General features: G+C 44.8%; 1 protein-coding gene across 4 annotated transcripts in view; it reads right to left on the bottom strand.

Annotated features, from left to right (window-relative positions):
* Positions 1 to 10,329: 10,329 nt before the first annotated feature.
* Positions 10,330 to 25,689, bottom strand: part of si:dkey-237h12.3 (teneurin-3) — a 168,716-nt gene continuing 153,356 nt past the window's right edge. For all 4 annotated transcript variants that reach the window (XM_048262480.1, XM_048262481.1, XM_048262482.1 and 1 more), the window contains 9 exons: positions 24,100 to 24,332; positions 21,282 to 21,436; positions 19,238 to 20,118; positions 18,816 to 18,991; positions 17,905 to 18,140; positions 15,899 to 16,195; positions 14,083 to 15,694; positions 12,657 to 12,787; positions 10,330 to 12,300 (listed from right to left, as the gene is read on the bottom strand). In XM_048262480.1, the coding sequence (XP_048118437.1) occupies positions 11,542 to 12,300; positions 12,657 to 12,787; positions 14,083 to 15,694; positions 15,899 to 16,195; positions 17,905 to 18,140; positions 18,816 to 18,991; positions 19,238 to 20,118; positions 21,282 to 21,436; positions 24,100 to 24,332 (4,480 nt within the window). In that variant the 3' untranslated portion in view covers positions 10,330 to 11,541. The remainder of the gene's footprint in view (positions 12,301 to 12,656; positions 12,788 to 14,082; positions 15,695 to 15,898; positions 16,196 to 17,904; positions 18,141 to 18,815; positions 18,992 to 19,237; positions 20,119 to 21,281; positions 21,437 to 24,099; positions 24,333 to 25,689) is intronic.

The following is a 25,689-nucleotide window of genomic DNA, read 5'->3' as shown; positions in this document are numbered from 1 at the left end:
TCTTTCTCTCTCACTCTCCGTTTCCTTCTGCCTCTCTTTCTCTCTCTCTTTCTCTCACTCTATCCCCCTCTCTCTCAGTCTCTCAGTGTCTATCTGCTACTCTCTGTATCCCTTTCACACAGATGAACTCTCGCCACTTATCCTTGAGTGCTCAGACGTGTGGGAGAACGGCAGCCTCTGTGTGCACAGATCTTTATAGGTTTCCCCTTTTCTGACCACCAGCCAATCATATCTTGTCATCACTGTCCACATCCCTATTGGCCACCGCTCTGCCTCTGTGATGCGTATAAACACAGAATTTGTACCTGTCCACCTGTGACGGCCGGATCATCTGAAGCCATGCCAAGAGAGTTAGCTTTGCCAATGAATCAGACCATAAGACCTACAGTATATTCACATTTCAAAAACATTTTAAAGCAGGGTTTCAACACTGTAGCTTGAGTCATGTACAGTAAATATGAGATTCATTAGATTTTGTGGTACCATGTACCATGCACTTATCAAAATGTATACAACTTTGACTTAGTATTTGTATAAACGTGACTTGATACTCTGAAGAACCTTTGCCTCATTACAGTTTTTTTTCAATCGCTAACAAGCGCGCTTACCCATACTCCAGATACTTTTTCTAAACTCTTAACACAGACTCACACCTACAAAACGCAACTGGCCAAATGGATAATTTTCTTCTCAAAAACACATTTTGTTAAATATACTACTAACACATCTTTCTCTGCACACACTGGAAATCTGACTCAAAATGAAATTATTCTGTCAAAGAATAAGACTTGTTTTCCTTTCACAAGGTACATGCAGTCAATCAAATTACACCACAGGTTCCAAAATACTGGCTATTGTTGACATTACAAAAACTGCATAGACTTTTGTGTTTCAGTTTTACCGGTATTTGCATGCAATTGTTACACTAAGTTTCTTGGTTGGGAACTGTATGTCCACATGTTATGTTCACATTCAAAAGCATTCCAGTAAAAAGCAAATCATTGTTTTTCCTTTACTGGTTGCTACAGGAGGTACAATAGAAATACTGTTTACAGTATGAAAGAACATTGATTACATGGTCAATGATAGTGTCACAAATTTCACCACTGACAACAGTTCCTGCAGCCAAATGGAATGCCACCACCACGCATTCTTACACCTCTACCTTGCCCTCTTCTTGGGCCTGCTCTTCTCCCTGGCCCTGCTCCTGCACCTCTCACTGCACCTCTCACTGGGCCTGCTCTTCTCCCTGGGCCCCTTGCTCTTCCTCTTCCTCGTCCAGACATTACAGTGTTTGTCTTTTTCTGTTTCTGTTTTTACTCCTCAAAGTCCTCCTTTTACCGTGTCAGTGTAATAGAACAAAATAACCCCTGCCACTGAGTCTAAGCCAGACTGGAATCAGCTGTGGTTGGCCCAATTTACCAAACATAAATCAGTTGTGTGTTAATTATTGAATTGTTTTTTATTATCAGCTGAGATATATTGTTTTTGAACTGATATCATTGCAGAAGCAGAGGTTTTTATACTGTATCTAAGGTTTGGCATAATGTTTTTACTATTGTGGGATGTTGTGTGTTAACATTCGTAAATACTGCAACAACAATCCATAATTTTGTTGGGAGGTATAGCTTGTCTGTTAAGAAAATGTAAGCGTTGTGGAAATGTGTTCACTGACTGCATATCGTGTGAAAACGACATGAAATGTGTGAATGGTATGGCCAAAAAAGACCGATGTTGTATTACTAAATTGTATTTAGAGTTTTGAAAATGTGACAACTGGTTGGACAAACACAGGTTAGCGACTGAAAAAAACTGTAAACCAAAGATCAATAATGTCCCAACATGAGTACTCCTGGAAGTTTACATAATATTTGGCTGCAGAAATGATGTATAGAGCCAAATGACCCAGAGGACAAAAATAAAGTGACCAAACAGCTAAGCTGTCTTTAATCTGAACATAAAAATAGCTCATACAATGCGATGAACCAAATACCCCACTAATTACACTCATTTGGTGTAACCTTTTGGAGTTTGGAGAGGACACTACACAGGCGAGTATCTCAAATGAACTGATAATATTAAAATTCTAGTCTGTCCTTGAAAATGCGGACTGTTCAGAACAGATCATGTCCACATGTCTGGTTAGAAGTTAGTAGAATGATGAAAGTGGCCAAATCTCTGTCTTCACTCAATGCTCCCTCAGATTCACTCCTGAATGGATTGGTCCCTCATGAAGTTCAAATGAGCAACACAAACGCTGTAAGGCAATGTGATCTTCATAAACCTACAGCTACCCACTCTAGTTCAAATAGGGCAGTTCTCAACGACGCATTGAGATTTGCACACAATATGCAAAGACAGACAAACCCAACATAGTTCCCATATGGAGCTAAAACTGAAGGCCCTTTATCTTCTGTCTGAGAGTGCAGGCAGACTGCTGGGCTGTGGATCAATATGAAGGTATTTATCTATTGGTTAATATTTACAGATGAGTGCAGACAGGATGATGTGTAGCATGTGGGGTGTATGTGCATGTGATGTATGTTTAGGCAGTGCAGGTGAGGCACTGAGTGAGATGAGTGCTGGATCCCAGATGTTGGTATGTACTGACAGTAAACACAAACAACCAGCAATCATTTGTAAGCATGCATGTGATTTATGTAATCAGTTGTAAACATGCATGTGATTTGTAATAATTTGTAAACATGCATGTAATTTGTATGTAATAATTTGTAAACAGGCATGTGATTTGTATGTAATAATTTGTAAACATGCATGTGATTTGTATGTAATCATTTGTAAACATGTATGTGATTTTTTCTGCCTATACATGCAGAGCGTGTGTGTTCATAAGTTGAGACCACAGCGACAGGTTTGTGCACGTCCACTCACATAGTTGACTGAGCAGCGTGTAGGCATATATCTGTAGCCTAGACAACAACTGTTTCCGTAATGAAAGATGCAGATGCTAAGTCAATTAATACTTTTAAGGAGTTTGGCTATAAGCAGAGCACAACATATAGGTTTTGTTTGATAGGTTGTGTTGTGTTTGTCTTGGTCAGGAGGTCTGACGTTTGTTTTGCCTTTCAGCAGTGTCTGGGGGCCACTGGAGTGTCTCTTACTTCCCACATAGTATCTGAGCTTTAGCAGTTGCATGGTTGTGTGGTGAAACAAGTTCCATAGCAAACAACTTTTATTTTGTAATATGGTTCCATAAACAGCTTAATTGAACCATGTCACACTTTTAAAATGCATAAGCCTGTTGTTCGCTTTGGATGCAATTACTCGCATACACTGAGCAAAAGCAGCACCATTGTATTAATGTCTGTGGAAACCAGCTGATTCTCAGAGGCACAGTGACTTTCCAGTTCACTCCAGGTCACTGGGATCAATATTCCTTTGGTTGGGCGGTCAGGTTAATATTGTGAAGGGAAGGTGAGCATATTTCTTGCCCTTCTTCACGTCTTCATTTCACAACATTCTGTAAATGTTTAGAAACTGAGGAGACCATTTGCTAGTGTTTTGAGAATGAAATGTTCAGTTGCTCAACAGTATGGGGTTATCTTAATCATATTTTTCCATGATGCACCTAATTTGACAGGTCCGGACTGCAGACAGGCCATTTTAGCACCTGGACTCTTCCTTTATAGGAATATGTGCAGAATTTATTTTGGCATTATCTTCTTGAAATAATCAAGGTCTTTCTCGAAAAAGATATTGCCTGGGTGGACTTTACCTCAGTCCATTTTAAACCAGCTCAGGCCCAGATAAGATCACCTTTAAATACAATTTATTCTTTTGCATGGCAAGGTTTACACTAGCATTTGTGAGTATCAAACTGTGTGCATAGTCAATGGTTATCCGAGGTTTACCTAAGTAATCAAATTCAAAACGATCATATATTTTCCATGAAATAGTCATACAAGTAATTTTTAACATTTTATGTTGTCTACGTCCTTTTTGCGGTTAGATATGAATTTACATGATTTGCATATATAGTGCTGCTTGAAAGTTTGTGAACCCTCAGACAACATGGTCAGAGTATTTTACAAAAAAATCTAAATAACTTATTTAATGCACATCCAAACCCCAATTTGTAAAGCTGACCTTCCAAATAATAGACAGAATCAAAGATAGTTATATCTATTTTCATTATATATAACAAAAGTGTGACATTTCCAAAAGTATGTAAACCCATCTAGTTAATTTCTTGTAGCATCTCCTTTGCAACCACTACTTCAACCAAACGTCTTCTGTACCCATTAACCATCATCTCACATCTGGTTCTGCGGATTTTCGCATACTCCTCCTCGCAGAACTCAGCCAGTTAAGAGAGATTGAAAGGTCAACTGGCATGTACTACCCGCTTCAGGTCTAGCCAAAACATTTCTACTGAATTGAGGTCAGGACTTTGACTAGGCCAATCTAGAGTGTGAATTCTCCATTCCTCAGTCCTTTTGCTTGAATGCTTGGGTCATTGTCCTATTGTAAAATATATTTCCTCCTAGCTTCATCTCCCTGACTGACATGGGGTTCAGATCAAAAATTGGAAGTTTGGTTCCAAAACGCTATATCAATTTTAATGGATTTTCAGAAATCATTTTTTTTAAATGTTGTTTTCTAAGTAATTTCAGTATAACAGTAAATTGGGTTATTGTTATTTGATTTATCTTTACTCAATCCATACTGTACATTGAGTACATTAGACAGACATGAAGCACAAGAGCAGAGGGCATGAAGGATCATCTTGCCTGCAACACAGACTGTTCTTCTCATCATTTCTTCATTTCATCGAACAGATAAACGTGAGATCTCACAAACATACAAGGTGTCCTGAGCTCCAGAATCCCATGCATCATCTGAGAGTGGTAGTAAAATGTACTTGTTCCAGTTGATAGTGTAATGTGAGACAAGGGAGAATCTGCTGATGATATTGAACGTTTCTTGAAGTGATACTCATGGGTTCTGTAGATAAAGTAAAAGATCATCTGCATATAAACTGATTTTGTGTTGTATGTTGGCTACCTGAGTTCCTTTGATTATGGTGTTTTGTCGTATTGCTGCTGTAAGAGGTTCAATGAAAATGAGGGAAGGCAAGAGTGGGCATCCCTGTCTGGTGCCCTGATGCGGTGCGAAACTCTGTGAAGTGATTCCGTTAGTGGTGATTTTGGCCCTGGGTGATGTGTACAGTATTTTAATCCAGTGGATGAACGACTCTAAAACTAAACTTGTGAAGTGTATTGAATAAAAATGACCAGTTTACCTTATCAAAAGCTTTTTCTGCATCAAGTGAAATGATGATGGTTTTCTGTTGTCTTTCTTGTGATACAGTATATTGAATAGGTTAAAAAGTCTGCGGAGGTTATCTGTGGCGTGTATATTTTTATGAAGCCTGTCTGATCTGGATGAATGAGTGTGGGGGTGACTATTTCTATTCTGGTTGCTAGTGCTTCGGTGATAATTTTCAAGTCAGTATTCAATAGTGAGAGAGGTCGGTAGCTAGAAGGGTGAGATGGATCTTTTTTGGGTTTTAGCAGTAATGTCATGGCTGCTGTATTCATGTGTGTGGGTATGGTGGAGGGTGTTTTAATTTCTATAATTACTCTGTTGATAGTGGTGATAATATGTCCCAAAAGTGTCGGTAGAATTCAGCTGGTAATCCATCTGGTCCAGGAAATGTATTGCTAGGAATTTTATTGAGTTCTTTGGTAAGTTCATTAAGGCTAAGGGGTGCGTCTAGAATGTTTGTTTGTTCTGCAGTTAATTTTGGCAATGTCATACAGTTCAAGGTATCGATTTCTGATTGGGTAGGTTGGTGAGTGGGGGAATAGAGGTTGCTGTAGAAATTCCGAAATATGTTATTTATATCCTGTGGGTTTTGATTAATGTTTCCTGTGGAGTCCAAGATGGCTGGCATGATTGATTTTTCTTAAAATAAGAAGATCATGATAAAACAACAGAAAACTCCAAACTGCTCAAGGGGTTCACATACTTTCAAGCAGAGAGAGAGAGAGACTCCTCTGTATATCCAACAGAGGGCGCCAGAAGTTACCAAATGAGAAAGAGGCCGTGTGGCGCTCTGCCACTCACTCCAGTGGCCGCCCCATGCCCAGTGGCTCTGGCAAGAGCCACTCTGTACGCTCACTCGTGTGGAGAGCCCTGCTAATCCAGAGGAGAGAGTGAACATGTCATGAATAGGGAAACCGTGCAACAGCCAACCAGCCAACATAATAGCCATTCTAGAGATTACAAACATGGAGTTACCATGACGATGGTGGACTCCTAATGGGCATGGTGGCATGTTCATCATATTTGGTCTACAGTGGGGACCTCTCATTCTCTAACTGATGCTGTGCATAATAAAATATTATATCTACATATTATACTTTATAATGTAATATATTACTGTGTGTATCTATACATATGTATGTGTGTGTGTGTATATATATATAAATATAGTGGAGTTAGAAAGTGAGAAACATACACCCCAAGCAAGCTAGCATTGTAATTCCTCTCTCCTCAAAAAGGTGTTTTAATGTAGGCCATGCAGCCCATTTATTCTTACTGGTTTGGTCCTGCAGCTCAGCGTGTCATACCAAGACTGTTGCGATCAGACACTTGCCAACTATCTCAAATGTGAGTTATGTGCCGGTGAGTGGAAGTTGGGAAACTGGGAGTGGACGAGGATGGGAAATACGGGTGTGGTAGCCCGTCACTGTCAATGATGAAGCTTTTCCTGAAATTGGATAACGTCCCCATTCCATTATGAACCACTGATCTTTGGCCTAGCAATAATGGATTTATTTAAATGGTTTGTGCATTGATTTCTCATGTATATTTCATTGAGATCTGTGTTCAGTGCTATTTTTTCATAAACACTTAAATAAATAAAATAAATAATATTTAGTATATTCCTGCAAGCCACTCACTAGTTCCACAATAAGCATCTCCTCACTCGCTGTGTTGATTGAGGCCCATCGCTCATCCTTCTCGTGCTACTCAGTATGCCTCTTTGAAGTCAGTGTAGAGGTGTGTGTTCAATGACTGCTTCGCTGATGGTTCTTTCACTGTGTTCACACGTTCAGTGGAAATGTCTATCTGTGCAATATTGTCTTATGAGTGCCTGGTAATGTGGTGCTGTTCAGTTTTGATCAGGAATGGGATGCGAAAAGCGTGTCTGGTGGCATACCACCACATACAAAAGAGTCTTATCATTTTCTACATTGGGCTATGTGTAACCTGCTTTACTGTATATGGACAGCTAAGAGAAGTGAAGACATGTCAGCTGGTCAGTGGAAGGTGTGCCTGGGTTATTCCAAAGCTATGAAGGCATCTGTTTTGTTTCAGTCCATTGATGGGATTATTCTCCACAACTGTGTGTATCAGCAATTGTTGTTGCTAGTCCGAGAGATGCATAAGTGCACACACACAGTAGAGCCTATCCAATCCTTAATTCCACAGGGACATAACCCGCCCGGCCCTGGATCTGGGAGAAATCAATTTGACAAGTGAAAGTCAGGACATAAAGAATCGGTTTCTATTCTGTGTGAATAAAGCTCTGTAGAGTAAAAGACAGCAGCTTTCTGCAGCACATATCAGAAATGCTTCTCATGGCTGGTAACTATCGTTCTCTGTCTGAGATGCGGCCGGTTCTTGCCTGTACGTAGCAGCTCATTAGGGTCATGTCTGGGCTGAGTCTGTTGTAAGGCATCTGTCAGCTGAGTGGTCTTGGCGTGGCACGTCTCTGTTAAATTTATTCTGCTAGGCGCCTTGGCGGGGATGTCCAGCCCTGACCACTGTTTGACCAGAGATCACGCCAGCCACGTCCGATAACATCTGATTAGGCTTATCTGATCCACACATTCCTGTCTTTCAGTGGGTCATTAGCCAGAACAGGTGGTTGGTTGAAATGAGCCTGTGGCTGTGGAGTGGATTTCTGTGTCCTGCATCATGTTCCCCTCAACTGGTCATTCATCACTGTCACCAGCAGAGGGAGCTAGTAGCTCAGTGGTTCGCATCATCACCACTAGAAACATGGCCCTCCATATATATAAGTGTGCTGGGAATATTAGGGAGAGAAATGCAGGGGATGTTTAGCTTTGATGTTCTTGTGATTTCTACATAGCTCTGAGGACTAGGATCTGAGGATTAGCAGGTCCTTATATAAATAATCAACTTAATTAATGGTGGAGTTAGTGATATACAGTGGACCAGAGTTGTTCATCTTTGCACACCATAAGATACAGTATGTGCATGGTCTCCCTTATGTTTTCTCCACCAAGCATTCCTCATATGCAGCAGGATTAAAAGTCGGAAAAGTCGGAACTTATGCATTGATCTGAGCTAGAATTACTGATTCTAGCTTTAGTCACATTTTAAACACAGAAAACAGACTGACAATGAAAAAATCATATTTTGGTTGCTGTTTAACTCCAAAACAACACACTGTCAAGAAAAGTGTGTGACTACTTATTAAAGATGTACTTTGTTTTTCTGTATGGCTGACATCAAAGAATCGTTGGTTTCATGCCTCTCCTTAACACTAAGCCACCAGTCACTCCTCACTCATTTAAACTTTTCTGACTCCACCCCTACCTCCCAACCCACACACACAAACCCCACCTACACACACACACACACACACACCACACATATGCCCCCCTCCGCCCCCAACTCCAAACATCTCCTTATTAAATATGAATTTTGGACTCTCTTCTCTCATCCATAGCGATCAGAATGCCCGCCATAAAAGAATGCCGACTGTGAGAGCCGTAATGAGAGCAAGGCATGCGTGTGCGTAGAGCGGAAGATGAGAAGGGCAAGGAGGTCATGACATATTCAGAGTCTACTCTCATTCAGTATTCATGACCTCACACATCTCATGCATAAACATGAGTCAGCTGGGTTAAATCTGACTCCAGGCTTCTGCTGCCTTTCAACAGGACCACTCCAGTCCAGCAAGATGCTTCTGAATGTATGAGCATTTTCTAGACCCAATGTCTGATGAAGGCCTAACGTCCGAAACATCACATTAATTTAATTATTTATTGGGAGCTATTGGTGTAGCGGACTTTCTTCATGCATTCAGTATTGCCCTTTTCGTCCAGCACCCAACTTGTTAACATTTGGATGTGCATGCTTTATTGTTACTTTCACATTTTCAAGACCCACCTTGAGTAGGCTGTTGACCATTGTTGTATCGCTCATAATCGTATGTCCGGAGTAGCCAATGCTGGGTCTGGCCTATTGGCCACACTGGCCTATTTACATTGTAGGGCTGCAAGGCTTCACACTAAATCCAAGTAGGACACATTTGTCCCTTTTCCTCTTCTTACACAGAAACACAGTCTCTCCATCTCCACACAGCACACCCCGTCTGTCGTGTGGAATGGGATTTCCATTTTATTACGCGCCCGTGCAAGGAATACTGGGTTAATCAGGAGGGCAGTCTCTGGCCACAGGAAGGCCCTCAGGGGGATGACCGCAGCGCTTAACATTCGTGTAAACACTGAACATCAACATGCACTAACAATGTGCACAAACACAATGTACATACAACGCACAATGGATGTGAATTAATTTGCTTGTCAGTGTGATTGTGTTTCTCATTGCCCACGGAGGCCCCGCACTGGACATGACAGATTCCCCTGACACAGAGTTTAGAGTCTGGAGGTGAACAAGATTGACATTTTAGAGAATGTGTACATGTCTACGGTAGTTTATCCACATATTACAGTACCTGTCTGGTAAATACACAGAACACACTCCACTCTCCCTTCTGTTTTGCTATTTAGCATTTCAATATTTTTCATGTTTGTTTTATTTTCTTCTTTGGAGAAATCCATTACCCTAGGTGGAGGTATGTTAGCAGGGTAGAAAAACTATCTATCCAGATCCAGAAAGAAATCCAATGAAGAGAGCCACAAACCCTGGTGCTCAGCGGGGGTCGCTTTAGACTGAAAAGATACGGAAGTCAAGCAATAATAGAATTAGATGATGATTGAATCATTTGCCTGACAGAATAATTGAGGCATTGTTCTCTGTTCCAAACACACACTCTGGAATTACCCTTAATATTCCAACACACTGTGGTTTCTCACACACTGGAGACAAACATTTGTGAAAATTCAATTCCCCTTCACATCTGGGGCATTAATAATTCAGGGTAAACAGCTCGAAGCTAAATTGTTGTTATTTTGTTTCTTGTGTAGTCATGTGAAACTGGGGGAAAATCACTTTTTCATAGATCATTGATTTAGCAAAATTAATCAAATTAAAAACGTGAGTTCCGACATGTTGAATTGTAGAATAAATGTGCAATGCGGAGGGTTTGACTGTTTCACTTTTTATTGATAAAGTATAAATACTTAACATAAAATGACTGCCACTGTGACCATTATGTGATGAAGAATTCTATTTAATTCTTAGACAAGCACTGCTAGATTTCCATTCCCATTATCGTCTTTGCTAAGGAGCTTGCTTCTTCTTCATCAATCGAACGCTGAACCGTGTCAATATCACTGTCAGTTGACAGAATATTTAGTGATTCAGGAACATATGTTCGTTTGGTCCTCATAAACCCAAGACTAAATAAAACACTAGTAACTGTTGTTGTGTTTATTGTAGATGGTGGTAGTGGTTGTATTTTTTTTTTTCCACGGTAGACTTATGGTTGGGAATCTATTTCACCTGGATCTCAACGCTTTAGAAACACACATTTACAAAGCAGATACAAAGTGACAATTTCATACAATTCATACTCTCAGATACAGACTAAAGTTTTTTTTTTTTATGCCTTCCAACTCTGTTACACTCAGATGGGAGTGATACTGTAAGTCTTTTGCTCATGCCCATGTATGTTTCTGATATTTTCAAATGACTACTATGCTTATACAAACTAACTAAACAAATGGACAAACAAATAAATAGACAAATAAATAGACAAGATAGAATCTATCTTATAAAATATTTTCACTGTACATTAGTTTGCTTGTGACGGTGGTGACTCAGGCTTATGGAGTTGTGCTGTTGAGACGCTTGCCTTAGTAAGGCTTCATACAATTACAGAGTATACATTGTGGCTCAACGCACAGCGTTGCTCAATATTTGCTGACTTGCACGTCCCTTCGTGTAAAAATGATCTCCAAAGTGTTGTGCTGCATGTCACACCAGCCATCTTTACACAGGACGAACCTAATCACGACTATTTGCTGTTCCCACCGTTACCGTGTTATTGCACCCAATTTACAGCAGGGGTCATTAGTCCTAGGTCCACTTGGCACCCCCTAATCTCCCCTCCAGCTAGAAAGTCTTGCTCACATGTTAGCAGTCTGATTTCAAAGCAGAACTGTGCTCGACAGTTCTCGAAAGCAGAGAAATGGTCCACTTCTCTCTGCTCTTGCCACGTCAGCGGACTGTTTTTGTCCGTTGCTGTAACTAGAACAAAACTCACAGCATCCTCTGCTTTCAGCGATCATGTGTTACCTCAGGGTTGAAGTCTCAGGTGGTGTTGTCTAGAGAAAGCGGAAGGGGTTCTGTATGTTACCTCTTTCCCAACTCGTTTTGCCGGAGGAACTGGATGTTGTTGGTGCTGTCGGCTAGCTCTGGGTGCTGCTCCACAGAGAGGACATAGTAGCCGTCGTACCCCGGGACCTTGCCCCCGCTCAGCAGCTGCCTCTTCTCGCCCTCGGTCCACAGGCGGGCGCCTTCCTCTCCGTCCCGCACCCTCTGCTGCTCCCGGGCCCATGCGCTCACCAGCGCCCTCTGGCGGGCCAGCTCCAGGATGCGCTCGCGCTCCTCGTCCTGCGTGGTGCCGTAGCGCAAGTGCAGCGCCAGCCCGCCGCTCCGCAGCTCCACGTCCACCAGGCGGCGCGTGCGGCCGCCCGACGCCACGGCCGTCGACTGCCACACGGTCACGTTGACGCCGTTCTCCAGCGACCGTTTGCCACTGGTGAGCTGCAGCACGGCCAGGTCGGTGTCCGCCGAGCCCGGCTTCACAAAGTGGTGCGTGTCGCAGCCGTCCAGCATGTAGTGCAGGTCCTGCAGGTAGATGGCGCCGTTGAGCACGGTGGCCAGCTGGACACAATCCTCGCTGGTGGTACTGAGTGTGCGTGTCACCACGGCTCGGCCTCGGCTAACGGCCAACATGACACCGCGGCCGATTAGCGATGCGCTCGGGGCGAACCACAGCCATGGCCTCTCTGTGTGCGGGGCCGGTCCAAACTGGATCTCAGGCAGGCGCTTGAATGAGAGGAAGGCCTCAGCTTGCCTGGACACGTCCTGCTGCATCCCAAAGATAGGCTGTGAAGAACAGGACATGACTGTGTTAAGCATTCATTAGGATGCTCCCACATGTCCCTCTAAGAGATATTACACAGAGGTCTGCTCTTTTCAGAAAGCTTTTCATTTTCTGCTGACAAGAGTTTATGAATTATCAAAGTGCTTCTTCGCCTATTTCCTTCACATTAAAATACTATCTGATAACATGATTTAACTTCTCTTTTTGATTTTTTTCCAAGTTTGATTTTAATATGCATATCTGTATTGCTCTACAAGTAGTTTCATACTGTATTCTACAACATGTTAATGTAATAGCCATCATCATGCTATGCTAACTTAGAACATATAAATCAAGCAGGACACTGTGGGATACTAACTGGGAGGTCGTCCCAAAGCTGGCTCGTCATTAGTTCATATGACGGATTGTTGATGTCAAACTTGGGGGCAGGAAAACCAGGTATGGTGTTGTGCAGGTGAAAGCCAAAGGTTACCAGCCAGGTGTTTACATCTGAAATAAAGATGCAATGATGAATACATTAATGAGAAATAAAAATCCGGTTCATGAATATTAAACAAATGGATCATTATGCATCATAATCAGAACCGAATTTGGTTTGACTCGGATAGTCAGAGACCCACAGATTATCTATGGACCCTTTCAAGAGAGTTCCATTATCAGCATCATAGTTGGCCCCACAAGACTTCCGTTTTAACATTCCATATGTTATCTTAAAGGTGCAATTTGTAGGATTGTTACCGAACGTTCTGTTGGCCAAAATCAAAACACTGGTGAACGTTCTCAAGACTACCAGACGCGAGCCTCTTCTGGGTTGCCAGATGTAATGAAGACTTAGCTAATGTTAGTTGACCTGCAGCTGCTTTAACGTTTCTCCAACCATAACCCAGCTACACATTACGGAAACAGTGAAAACAAAAAATACCTCTCTAACCAACGTAACATATTTAGCTGAAGTTAGCGATGCAGATGATGTTTAGCATAGGCTACCTGTTGTGGAGAAATATGGCCAGCTCTGGCCAGACTTGATATTCTTCGTTTGATCTAAGACGTCCATCATCTCAGGAAGCTCCTCCGATGTCCACTTAATTTGTTTCTTGTTTTAATTTTGGAAATTTGCCTGCCTCTTGTAGGCTGTTCATGACTACAACTGACAGCTGTTGACAGTTGGCCTTTTGCTAATTTGGCAACCCAAATAGGAGGACGCTAGCCCATTATTAATATCGCTATTCTAGAATTAATCGTTCAAAACATAAACGAAAATTCCAAGAGATTCCGCCCAGTAACTGATTTTTTTTCATGGGTTTTACGGGGTTTCACGGGTTAGAGTAATGTTGTCAAATAAGCCATTACTTCAATTCATCGTGTTTCCTCACTCTCTGACAACATATGGTGATCATTTTTAGAATGGTTACAGTTTATTTTCCATTATTTCCTACATACTGGACCTTTAATGCAGAGGAAGTAGATTGGGGCCCAAATAGAACGTTCAAGCATTGTTTTTGTTTTTATTGTTGAAAGGGTCCATAGATGCTCACATTATCAACAATCTAATTGTTGAAACTCTTACATGCAACTACAATTTATGGTTGAGGTTAGAGGCTGGATTTGGTTAAGGTGATGTTTGGTAATTGTTCAACAAAAGATGTACATACTGAACTTGAATCTTTATGATCGTGTTAAGGCTCTGTGGGCATCATTAAAGAGTTAAACTCTTTAGTTATTTCCATCAAATAGAATTGAGTTATATGTTGTTTAAGTTCACATATGGGGAAATGCTGTCATACCTGTGACATACTCCCGCACATTGTGACCTTTACTAATGGGGTCGTTGTTCCGGAACATGTACAGGTTGAAAGGCCGGGGGTCCTTCCCCAAGTCTTTGAAAGCAGTGGGACAAGGGGTGGTCCAGCGGCCTGCCATGATGTCAAAGTCTCGCTCGCCGAAGTGGACCAGCTTGGTGAGGGGGTCGTACAGGCCGCCATGGAAACCCAGTGGGAGTGGCAGGTCGGGGTTGGAGTCCAGGTGCACCTCGCCGTAGGCCGTGTACTGCACCTGCTTCAGGAGGAGGCCCTCGCTGCTGAAGACGGCCAGCGGCGTGCCCGTGTTGTCGCAAGCGATGTAGAACTCTTTCCCGCTGCTCATCTCCATGGCGAACAGGTGTCCCTGCAGGTCGTAGTAGAGCGAGGTGATCTCCAGGCTCGTGTGGTTGTACACGTGTGTGATGCGGCTCGGGTAGGTCAGGTCAGCGTAGAAATACTGCAGGTGCCGACCGAGGCTGCTCTTGGAGGAGACGCGTCGGCCGAGGCCGTCGTAGCGGTAACGGACGCTCCAGCCCAGCGACTTGCTGTAGACGCGCTCCAGGAGGCCCTTGGAGTTGTACTCGAAGACGTCGGAGCCTCGCTGGCGCAGGAAGCCGTCCTCGTCCAGCTGGTACTGAAGGTCACCCAGGCGCGTGATGTGGTCACGGAGGTCGTAGCGGAGAGGAGTCAGTCGGGGGCTGTTGCCGGGGTTCATCAGGTGCAGGTTCCCGTTCAGGTCGTAGCTGTAGCGCCACGACACCCGGTCGTTCAGAGACGCCACCTGCAGCTGGCCGTCCACGTCGTACTCGAAGGTGTACTTGGTGGAGTTGGCGTACGGCCCGATCTTCATCTCCTTCTTCATGACTCGGCCCGCGGCGTCGTACTGGAAGGCGATCCAATACATGACCGTCCGGAACACCTCGTACTGTATCTCTTTGATCCGCCCGTGGCCATCGAAGTGCTTGCTGTAGGTCATGACCGAGGTGGAAATGATCTGGTTAATGTCGTAGTAGATCACCCCGAACTTGCCAAATTGTTCCAGCTTTCCAGAGATGTCGTCATACTGGTAGAGGTCAATCGGAAGTGGCGTCTCGTTGATGACTCCTTGGACACTGGCCACCCGGAGGCTCCCATCGTAGGCGTAGTCGAAGCGCGCGTTCACCATGCCGTCCTCGTTGAAGCGGTAAATCTGCCGGTCCACTAGCGCCCCCAGCTGTCTGTAGCGGATAGTGCAGATGAACGCCTCGTTCTGCAGGTTTATGGTTTTCAACACACCGACCGTCTCATCGAAAGTGAAGGTGACTTTCGTGCTGTCGTACAGAACCTCCGACAGTTTGTTCTGCCACCGGTACCGGTACAAGATCCGCCGGCCCGTTCCGTGATGGGCCACTCGTAAGAGGAGTCCGTCCTCCCGGTAGTCGATGGCGACGGAGGCGTTGCTCTCGGGCGGGTGATAGAGGTTGCTGTAGTACCCGAGAGAGCGGACCGTGTGCATGGTGTAGCGCGCCAGACTGGGCATGGTGACACCGGACAGGAGTCCGTGGGAGTCGTACTCAAACACATACTGCCTCTGGCTGGCCAAGAGCAGCACCACGGCCTGCCATGAAACAGAAAGGACGTCAGTAGGACAAGATGTGTCCTGATTCATAACATCTCTAATGAACACTAATGTGGTTTATTGCTACTGAGAATTCCCTGGATAGATAAACCTCACTTTTATATTCAGCTACCACGGATTGCCAAGATACACCATTACAATTCATACAGTCATGCTTTTGTTATAGAACTGGTCAGTTATCACCTGCTCCATGTAGGTGTAGGTCCAGGTCTTGCCATCGGGGAACTCTCTAGTGACGAGCCGACCCTGGTTGTCGTACTCCACTCGCTCTGCCTCAGATCCCCACTGGAGGGCGCTGATGAGCCCGCCGCTGGTGCGGGTGATGTTGACGGGCAGCAGTTTACTGCTGGGCGTCCACAGCATGGGCTGACCGGCCGCGTCGTACAGAATCTTCAGCAGGAATTTGCGGTGGTCATCATAGATCCTCTCCGTCCGCAGTAGGCGGTCATAGTCCACTGACAGAATGTTACGGCCATTCACCTGTTGTCATGGACGATGATAGTAATGTTGTTATTGTGCATTAGGAGAAATGGTCCCAAACTCACTGAGGAAATGATTACTAATCAAGTACAGTTGGGGCTAAATTTGTTGGGACCTTTTGTTGGGACCTTTTATTTTACGTAGATATTCTAAAATGGCCCGGAGAGAGTTGTTGGTACCCCGAAAAAGAAGATAAAATTATAAATTATTGGATTATAGTGTTGTTTAATGTTAATTATATTAAAGATCTATTTGATCTTGTATTCAGTTATTCAACCAATTTAAAGCAACACCAAAGAGTTTTTTGTACCTTAAAATAATGTTTCCAAAATTGTTTCCGTGGTTCATCAACTCGTAACAGGGTGAACGGCACTTCTGCATTTGCTTCGCGGCCCTCTATTGGCTGTAACCGCACTATATAAGTTTGCCAGATCGGGTAGCGGGTTTGTAGTTCGATGGAATGAGACATAAGAAACTACAAATTTGACTTGCATGACTCTAAAAGACTTTTCGAGAAAATATTTGACATGTGGCAGAAGCTATGAGACAACTGGATGGCATACTAATAAGTAAAGGTTACCATCATCTATGCCAATTCCATTTTCATTTGTTTTATTATGTGATGTATGCTGTTGAATGAAGAGTCAAAATTGAAGTCAATTTGCATTAAACATGGAATAAACAATTATGAATGCTGATTACTTTAGTCAGTTTCAATTTTTTTTAAAGAAAAAATGAGTGTTTTTCTTTCTTCATGGAAAGATACCAACAATTTCAGTCACAACTGTAATAATTACACTAATAATGACAGAGAGATGCATAAGAAACAAAACAGGTTTTGTAGTGTATATAGCTTGTGCAATTGCATGTGTATCTATGACGGAACAAAAGGCAAGAGTAACTCTATGTAGATGGGTGCTGCTTCCTCTAAAGCTCTGGAGCTGATGAAATAGATTAACTGTGGCTTTCAAGAACTTCATTAGGCTGAAAGTCACCCTGGCGTTGCTTCAAGGTCTTAAATCTTGCAGCTGAAACTTTTATTCAGGTACTTGTGAAAAGAGTGTGGAAAACATGTTAGCTGAAATAGACCATATGCAGTATGTTAGATATGAGATATCTAGCTTTATAGTAGATTTGTTTATGTATGTATTTAGCTGACCCTTTTATCCAGCAGATTTTATCCTGCCAATAGCAGGGCTAGTCTTCCTGGAGCAACATGGCTCAAGGGTATAACGTGACAACTGGGAATGGAACCCATGACTCGTCCAGTTCCTTAGTCACTATTTGTCAGCCATGCTGGAGGGTCTGTTCAGACCACAGGGGCTGATTATGAAAGTGTATGGATGTGGTCCATAGTTAGAGAATGTGTGTGTGTGTGTGTGTGTGTGTGTGTGTGTGTGTGTGTGTGTGTGTGTGTGTGTGTGTGTGTGTGTGTACGTGGTATGTGTGTGCATGCGTGCGTCGTCGCATGCGTGTGTGTGTGTGTGTGTGTGTGTGTGTGTGTGTGTGTGTGTGTGTGTGTGTGTGTGTGTGTGTGTGTATGTGTGTGTATGTGCGTGTGCGCGCGCGCGTGTGTGTGTGTGTGCGTGCGTGTGTGTGTATATGTGAGAGAGAGAGGGTGTGTTGGTATGTGTGTAGCTCCAGAAATCATGACTTGAGCAAGAGATAGAAAAGGGAAAGTATGTGTTTAAAAACATTTAAAAACTGACCCGTAGTTTTCGTCCAAACACTGTGACCTTTGCCCTCGACTGTTCCTTCCGGAAACGCCACTCCACCAGATTCTGCCCACTCTCGCTGGGCAGCGTCATGTTCCGGCGTGCCACAATTGGACAGGACGGGCCGGCCAATATGTGGGGCTCGGTCTGATAGTGGGAGTCCATGCCGTTGGCGTAGAGGATCCTCAGGGATCGGTCATAGCCCAGCACGTAGCTGTTCCTCAGCTGGTCTGCAGGACATTAGAGAAGACACTCGTTCACCACAGGGAACAGCTACTGGACAATACTATGCTGGCATCCAGACAGAAACAAAAAGAGTTAGTGTAGACTTATTCAATATTGTCTTTGTGCACCGTGTATGTTCATTTAAAGCTTCAAGGCAACCAAAATGCTTATGTTTTTTTTGTGTTTTTTTTTCAGGAGAATAATGCATACTTGAATTCAAAAGAACATTTGAGGCAGTAACAACAGTAGCACTGGCTTTCTTCCCAAACATTAAATGAGTGGTTTTATATGTATAATTTATACACTAGGGATGTTTTTAAAAAAATAAAAATAAAATGTACTTTCAGCGCCAACAACAGCAATATCAACAACAAAATAAGCAACCAAACAAACATGCTCACAAAAAAGTTTGATTTTGATTTAAAGACTAAGAGACATTAAAGGGTTGCTCATACTGAGACAGTGTTACACTGCCTGAATAGGTGTGTGTGTGTGTGTGTGTGTGTGTGTATGTATGTGTGTGTGTGTGTGTGTGTGTGTGTGTGTGTGTGTGTGTGTGTGTGTGGGTGTGTGTTTCTGGGCCTACCCTGAGACAAAGTGAAAACTGTGGATAAAGTGAAAACTGCCTGAATAGGTGTGTGTGTGTGTGTGTGTGTGTGTGTGTGTGTGTCTGGACCTACCCTGAGACAAAGTGAAAACTGCCTGAATGGACGTGTGGTTGGCGGCGATGCTGGCATCGTCCTCCTGGCCAGAGGTTGTCAAGGTGACAGTGAAATCTGTCTCCATGTCGCCACGGAGATTAGTGACAACACCGGAGGGAAAAGTAACGTTGTAGAGCTTTCCATCCACATCATACCTGCACAGGACAACACGTGTGTTACACTGGACCACAAAACACTCAGCACTTTAATTGTCCTGTCAGCTATATTGACTTTATGTGTGGCCCAATACAAACACCATGGAATCATGGAACAAAGAACTAAGAGGTGAGATGTTAGCTGTAGTTTGCTGTAGTTTACTTGACCTGCACTCCATTTTTAGGGGTCCATTTTTAAGTGGGCATTTCAAACCAAAGTGGTCCATCGCAACACATAGCACTTACTCATAGAATGTGGTCCAGCCGTTGGCGATGGTCTTAGTGGCCAAGAGGCCACTGTCGCCATGGTATGTGAACTGGACGAGCTCGTGCCCCTGTGCTGTGAGGGACTTCAGATGGTCCTTTGCGTCCACAGCCATCCAGATCACCTGGTTGTCGGGGGCGATGAGCCGGACGGGCACTTGGCCGGCGTCACGTCTGATGCGGAGCGTGTTGCCGTGGCAGTCGGTCACTCCGCTGAGGCCGCCCTCGTTGTCGTAGGTGAAGTTGTACTTGTAGTCGCCCATGACGAGGTTGAGCGTGTGGCGGTGTGTCCCGTTGGCGCTGAACAGATAGAGTTCTTCCGACTCGGGAGACGCCACCTCGTACAGGCCGGCGGCGTTGACCGGCGGGCGGGTCTGCCCGATGGCTCTGATCCGGATGTTTCCAAGGTCGGCCACGTACAGGGTACCGTCGGGCGCAGCCACGATGGACGACGGCCCGTTGAGCCGCGCGTCCTTGGCGTAGCCGTCGCCGGTCAGGTAGCAGTCGCAGTTCACGTCATTCCGGCAGTCGCACTCGGACGGCGCCCCGGCCAGGTGGGTGATCTCGCCGTCGGCCGACACGCGTTGGATGCGGCTCATCTTCTTCTCGTCAGTCTCGGCGATGAAGAGCTCACCGGCGTAGGACACAGCGATGGCACTCGGGCTGTCCAGGGCCGTGTGGCTGGCCAGCTGGATCTCCGTGGGCCGCTGGCTCTGGAGGGGTCCTGGGCAGTGCAGCGGCCGCCCCGCCACCACGCTGGTCTGACCGCCCTCGAACACACGCAGCACCAAGTTCCCATCCAGCACGTACAGGGAGTTATCCACGGGGTTGATGGCCAGGTCAGTAGGCCACTCTAACACAACCTGGAACATGATGAGAGGAGATAAATAAACACGCAAAACACACATGCACATCACACACACACACATACAGTACATAGTCATTCATGTATAGACACACATACATACTTAAATGTAAATACACTCACACACACACACACACACACACACACACACACACACACACACACACAGTACATAGTCATTCATGCATACACACTCATATGTACATAAATGCAAATACACTCTCACAAACACACACACCTACAGTACATAGTTATTCATGCATACACACACATACATACTTTAATGTAAACACACACATACACACACACACACACACACACACACTCATACACAGAAGGCCATTTTTCAGCTCAACAGGGTCTGTGGAGGACACGACTTCATTTCCTGAAGAGTGATTAATGGGGGAGGAGAGACTGGGTGTGTGAGGGCATGTGTGTTTGCGTCAGAGAGGAAAGGAGTGTGTGTGTGTGTGTGTTTGTGTGTGTGTGTGTGAGTGTATGTGTGTGTGTGTGTGTGTGTGTGTGTGTGTGTGTGTGTGTGTGTGTGTGTGTGTGATAAGGGCTTTGTCCCCATCACAGGTGCCTGGGTGAAATGTCACTTAGTCTTCTCCTTGTGTTTCAGCGGTGCTTAATTGCTGTCTGTCCCCTCAGGATAATGTTTGGGCAAAAAAGAGGAATGGGCTGGATCACCTTAAGTACACCAATTCCATTTACTGCCTCTCTATAAATTAGACGGCCGGACATCTTTATACACCCACTAATTCCACTACTTTGATAGACAAAGTCATCGAACACAGGATGACACAGCACAAAACGTAGTCTAGCTTGGGTGGTATGGAAGACACAGAGTTGTGTGTTAGGTGAGTAATAAATGTGTTATAATATCGGAGAATAATATTGTGGGAGTACAACAGAGGCTGATTACCTGTCAGCTAATGGGACAGTGAAATTAAATTTGGTAAATGTCCAAAACAAAATAAAAAGCCATTTCTGTCAAGGTAATAATAAGTCAATCACTTGTCCAGTTGCTGTCATGTCATAGTAGAGAGGAGTGTCCAGTGTGTCTGGCAGGGGTCACATTCTGAAGCTGAGTCATGTCACTGCTCTGTCCTGATCTGATTGTGATTCTGATTCTTTTTCAGAACACTAGTGGTCAGTCACCTGATGGACGTCCATTGCAGCATCACACGCCAGTGGTCGAGAAGAAGCAAGGTCGTTGGATCCCATTACCGTGGAGATGACCCCTGTCTTGTCCACTTTCCGTATCACTGTTCCGTCGACAAAATAGATCAATCCGTCCTTGTCCACAACGATGCCTGCCCAGACAGATGGGAGAAATATAGATCACACCTCCATCACCCTCCACACATGCACACTTGGGCCTGAACACCAAGCTGAGTCGGAGAGGGCCTGTTGGAGTTGTCTTTCCAACTGTTAATTAGGATGAGCTAATGGCTAACCTGTTTGACAAGGCGATTTATGTTATTTTTGGTGCAATTAATAACTATGATAAACTTACTGTTTATTTGGGCTAGTTCTTGTTTGTTCAGTGCTAGGGTTTATTAGTTTATCTAACGTTACATGACAATGCAACCCATGCTAATTAGGTGAATTAGCCTGAATAAGTAAATATATGCATAGTATATGCATAGGTAAGCTACATGATAGAGGAGGTCAAACAGCTTTATCAGCTGGCAAGACTCCCATTTCTATTTGAAATGATGGGCTCTAACATTGACAAAGTACAGTTTAGATGTGTCATTTTGTTGGTCTTCTGGTTGTCTTTGGTTACTGCTCTTCTTAGGATTTGGGTTTGGGCAGTATTATGCAGCCTGAGCCCCAACGCAGACACACACTCAAACTCAAGCACATACAGTACTAAAGCACACACACACACACATACACACACACACACACACACACACACACACACACACACACACACACACACACACACAGACACCCTGGCTGGATGTGGTGAAAAGGAGACGATGGGTACATGTGTCAAGGTTGGCTTCACATTATTCAGGTCACTGCAGAGAGCATCACACTCAATTATTCACATGCACTGAATTATTTCTCAGGCCAAAGTGGAAGTGGCTGTAGCTGGAGACATCAACCTCTCAACTCCTCCTCTTCCTCTCATCCATCCATCACTCTCTCTTCCCACACACACACTATCCCGCTTTTTCTCACGCCATCTCCCTCACTAACTTTCCTTCCATAACTTCCTGTCTCTCTCTCTCTCTCTCTCTCTCCTCTCTGTCTCCCTTCTTTCTCTCTCTCTACCTCTCCTATATATTTCTGTCCCTCCCTCTCTCCTCTCTCCTGACTGTATCCCTTTTTAATTTGCTCTGTATCTCCCCACACTGTGTGCCTTCAGCTTAGTTTGTTGATAAAAGACAAAAGCGAGAGATATCTCGCGAGAGATAGAGAGATATCTTACGTAAATAAACTCTGTGTGTGTATGTGTGTGTGCCCGTGTGCGATGTGTCTGTAGATTTGTATATTGCATGTTGTGTGTGTGTGTGTGTGTGTGTGTGTGCGCATGGGGGTGAGGGTGTTTATGTGTGTGTATGTTAGTGATAAGTGTACCCTCTTGTGTGTCAACACTCTCTGTGTGAGTTGATCCACGGCAGATCTGAGTGGATGTGCGTGTGCGTGCGTGCGTGCGTGCGTGTGTGTATGTGTGTGTGTGTGTGCGTGCGTGTGTGTGCGTGTTTGTGCGTGTGTGTGTGTCCATGGGGGTGAGGGTGTTTATGTGTGAGTGGATATGCTGATGACGGAGAGCGCTGCACTTAGTCCTTGACTCACTGTACCCACTTCTGCCTTGTCTGAGCAGCCAATATGAGCTGGGTGGAGGCAGAGTACTTTTCCATCTTTGTCTTTCATGAAGGATCTCTGTGAGGACGACATCAGGAGAGATCGCGTGGTGTCACTCAAACTTTTCTTTAAGGCTTCACACACTGAGGCCTTTAAAAATATGAAAGCTGTGTTGTGTATTTTTGGCCCTGCAGATATAGAGGAACTAGTATCGTGAATGTAGACTGAGGACAATGGGCTGGACTCGAGATATGCCCGTGCAGTGAAATCTGGGCCATTTTATTTGTAACAGTCTGCCGGACATCATGACAGGCTTCATCAGCCCGAGACGCCGGCATGCTTCATCAATCTGCTGTCGAGGAGACGTTGCCATGGCTGCGCTGGGACTAAGCTCCGACTGCCCCCAAACACTGTCACAAATCTCAAATCACTGGACCCCAGTTGACTTCCACACAAGAGCGGGAGGAATGAAAATCAGATGTGATGACAGGACTCACTTTTCTTTTTTTCCCTTTTTTAATCGCAAAACCTCAACAAATCATCACCCTGTAGCATCCAGGCTAGGCTCCATCAAATAACCGCTGCGCTAAATCACCCAGGCCGTGTGACAAGGACAGGAGTGAGTCCCCCCACCATTGGGGCTGACACAGAACTATATGACTTTGGCAGAAGGCTACTAGCCTCTTCAACGTCCACTGCTCTAAATCTCAGGGTACAGTTAACTTTCTCCTCCTGTGAGGGTTAAAGGGCTGATGTACTGTCATATAAAGCAGGATGATCAAACTACACATGAGAGGATAAGAGGAAAAGGATGAGAGAGAGAGGGAGAGAGAGATACCTTTTTGTAATGCCCCATGGGCTTTTTTTAAAGGGCAGGAAGGCTCTTGAGGCCTCTTCCTCGCTCTCTCTCTCTCCATCTCTCTTTCTCCCTCGCTCTCTCTCTCTCCATCTCTCTCTCTTTGATGCAGGTCCGGCACTGTGATATTTTTCCAAGTATCACACTTTATCAAATGCCAGATATCAATCTTTTATCATTCAGCTTTATGTGATATCTGCAATGCATATTGAGCGCCTTCTGGACTCTTGCCTCCCACTGACCGCAGATGAAAGGGAAGTGAGAGGCAGCTGAAGGAAGTGGTGCTTTGGGTGCCCCCACCTTTGGGTCCGGCCAGCGAGGCCTCGGTCGCCTGTCCTCCATCCCCGCAGTGGGCCTCGTCGAAGGGCAGACAGTGCTCCCCTGTGCCCACCACCACCTCCACATTCTGCTGGGGCTCAACGCTGCTCCCCAGGGCCCGGGGCCTGTAGATGCGGCGCGAGTTGGTGTCCGAGACGTACAGCTGCCCTGTCACCGGATCAGTGGCCAGGTAGTACCGGTGGGCAGGGTTGTTGCTGTGTAGAAAAGAGAGAGAGAGAGAGAGAGAGAGAGAGAGAGAGAGAGAGAGAGAGACAGAGGTCAGATAGGTGAATAGAAGAAATAAGAAAGAGAGACAGGTCGGCAGGCAGACAGACATGCAGGCAGACAGACAGACAGGCAGTGAGAGAGCAATTCACAGAGAACCTACTGTAAGAGACGGACTATACAATGATGAATGAGAGTGACAGGTGGGGGGATAGAGAGAGAGAGAGTCAGAAGTAACAGATGGACAGATTGGTTAGGATAGAGGGAGGACAGGGAAGGAAATCATGCAGCAAAAGATGAAGTGATCTGCTAAAAAAGCAAAGAGATGAGACGACAATGAGCTTTAGTGAGAAGGAGAGCTGACCAGTGAAAGAGTAGAGAGGGAGACAGATGTGTTTGCTGATGCCTCAAGACGGCTTGAGTGCGGAGAACCAAATTGGCTCTGACGGATGAAATAACTGAGTGATGATTGGAATATTCATATGATTATCAAGGTGCTGAGATTCAGCAGGACTTTTTCCCTTGGACTATGTTTGAGAGAGTGTGTGTGTGTTTGTGTGTGTGTGTGTGTGTGTGTGTGTGTGTGTGTACTGTATGTGGGAGAGGAGATGGGAGGAGGAGTGCATTGTATCTGAAATCAAGCCAAATGAGTTCTGACTGGAACGTATTGAAAGAGGAGATGATGACAGATCTCGGAATGCGGCAAATCATTCCCTTCATGATCGGTCCCGAAGGGTCGGCAACGCCAAATGAACGAGTATTTGGAAAAGATGGAGGGATGAGGGATATGCAGATCCCTCCTGTAGCTTTTCGTCTGCTTCCCTTTACCTCCATCCTTTCATTCTTTCTCCTCTGTTTTTATCTCTCTTGAGGATTCTTTTTTCTCTCTTCCTCCTCTGGTTTCCTCTTCTTTGTTTCCTACCTTCTCTACAGCCTCTCTTTCCCTCTTTATCTCTCTCTTTCCCTCTCTCCCTGCAGCCTCTCTCTCTCCCTCTCCCCCTCTCTCTCTCTCCCACTCTTTTCCTCCATCTCTTTCCCTCTCTCTCTCCCTTTCTCCCTGCAGCCTCTCTCTCTCCCTCTCCCCCTCTCTCTCTTCTCTCTCCCTCTCTTTTCCTCCATCTCGTTCTCTCCCTCTCTCTCTCTCTCTCTGGCTGTCTTCTGTGAGTGTGTTACATCAGGCAGGGATGTCCATTAAAGCTGCATCTGGGCAGCAGAGGGAGAGGGAGAGCTGACACATGTCTCTTTCAGACACACACACACACACACACACACACACACACACACACACACACACTAGTACAGAAACAGAGGCCCGCAGAGACATGACATAGAGAGAGAGAGGGAGGG

This window comes from Alosa alosa, chromosome 14 (assembly GCF_017589495.1).
Source record: "Alosa alosa isolate M-15738 ecotype Scorff River chromosome 14, AALO_Geno_1.1, whole genome shotgun sequence".
Lineage (NCBI taxonomy): Eukaryota > Metazoa > Chordata > Actinopteri > Clupeiformes > Clupeidae > Alosa > Alosa alosa.
This window is presented reverse-complemented; position numbering and strand designations above follow the sequence as displayed.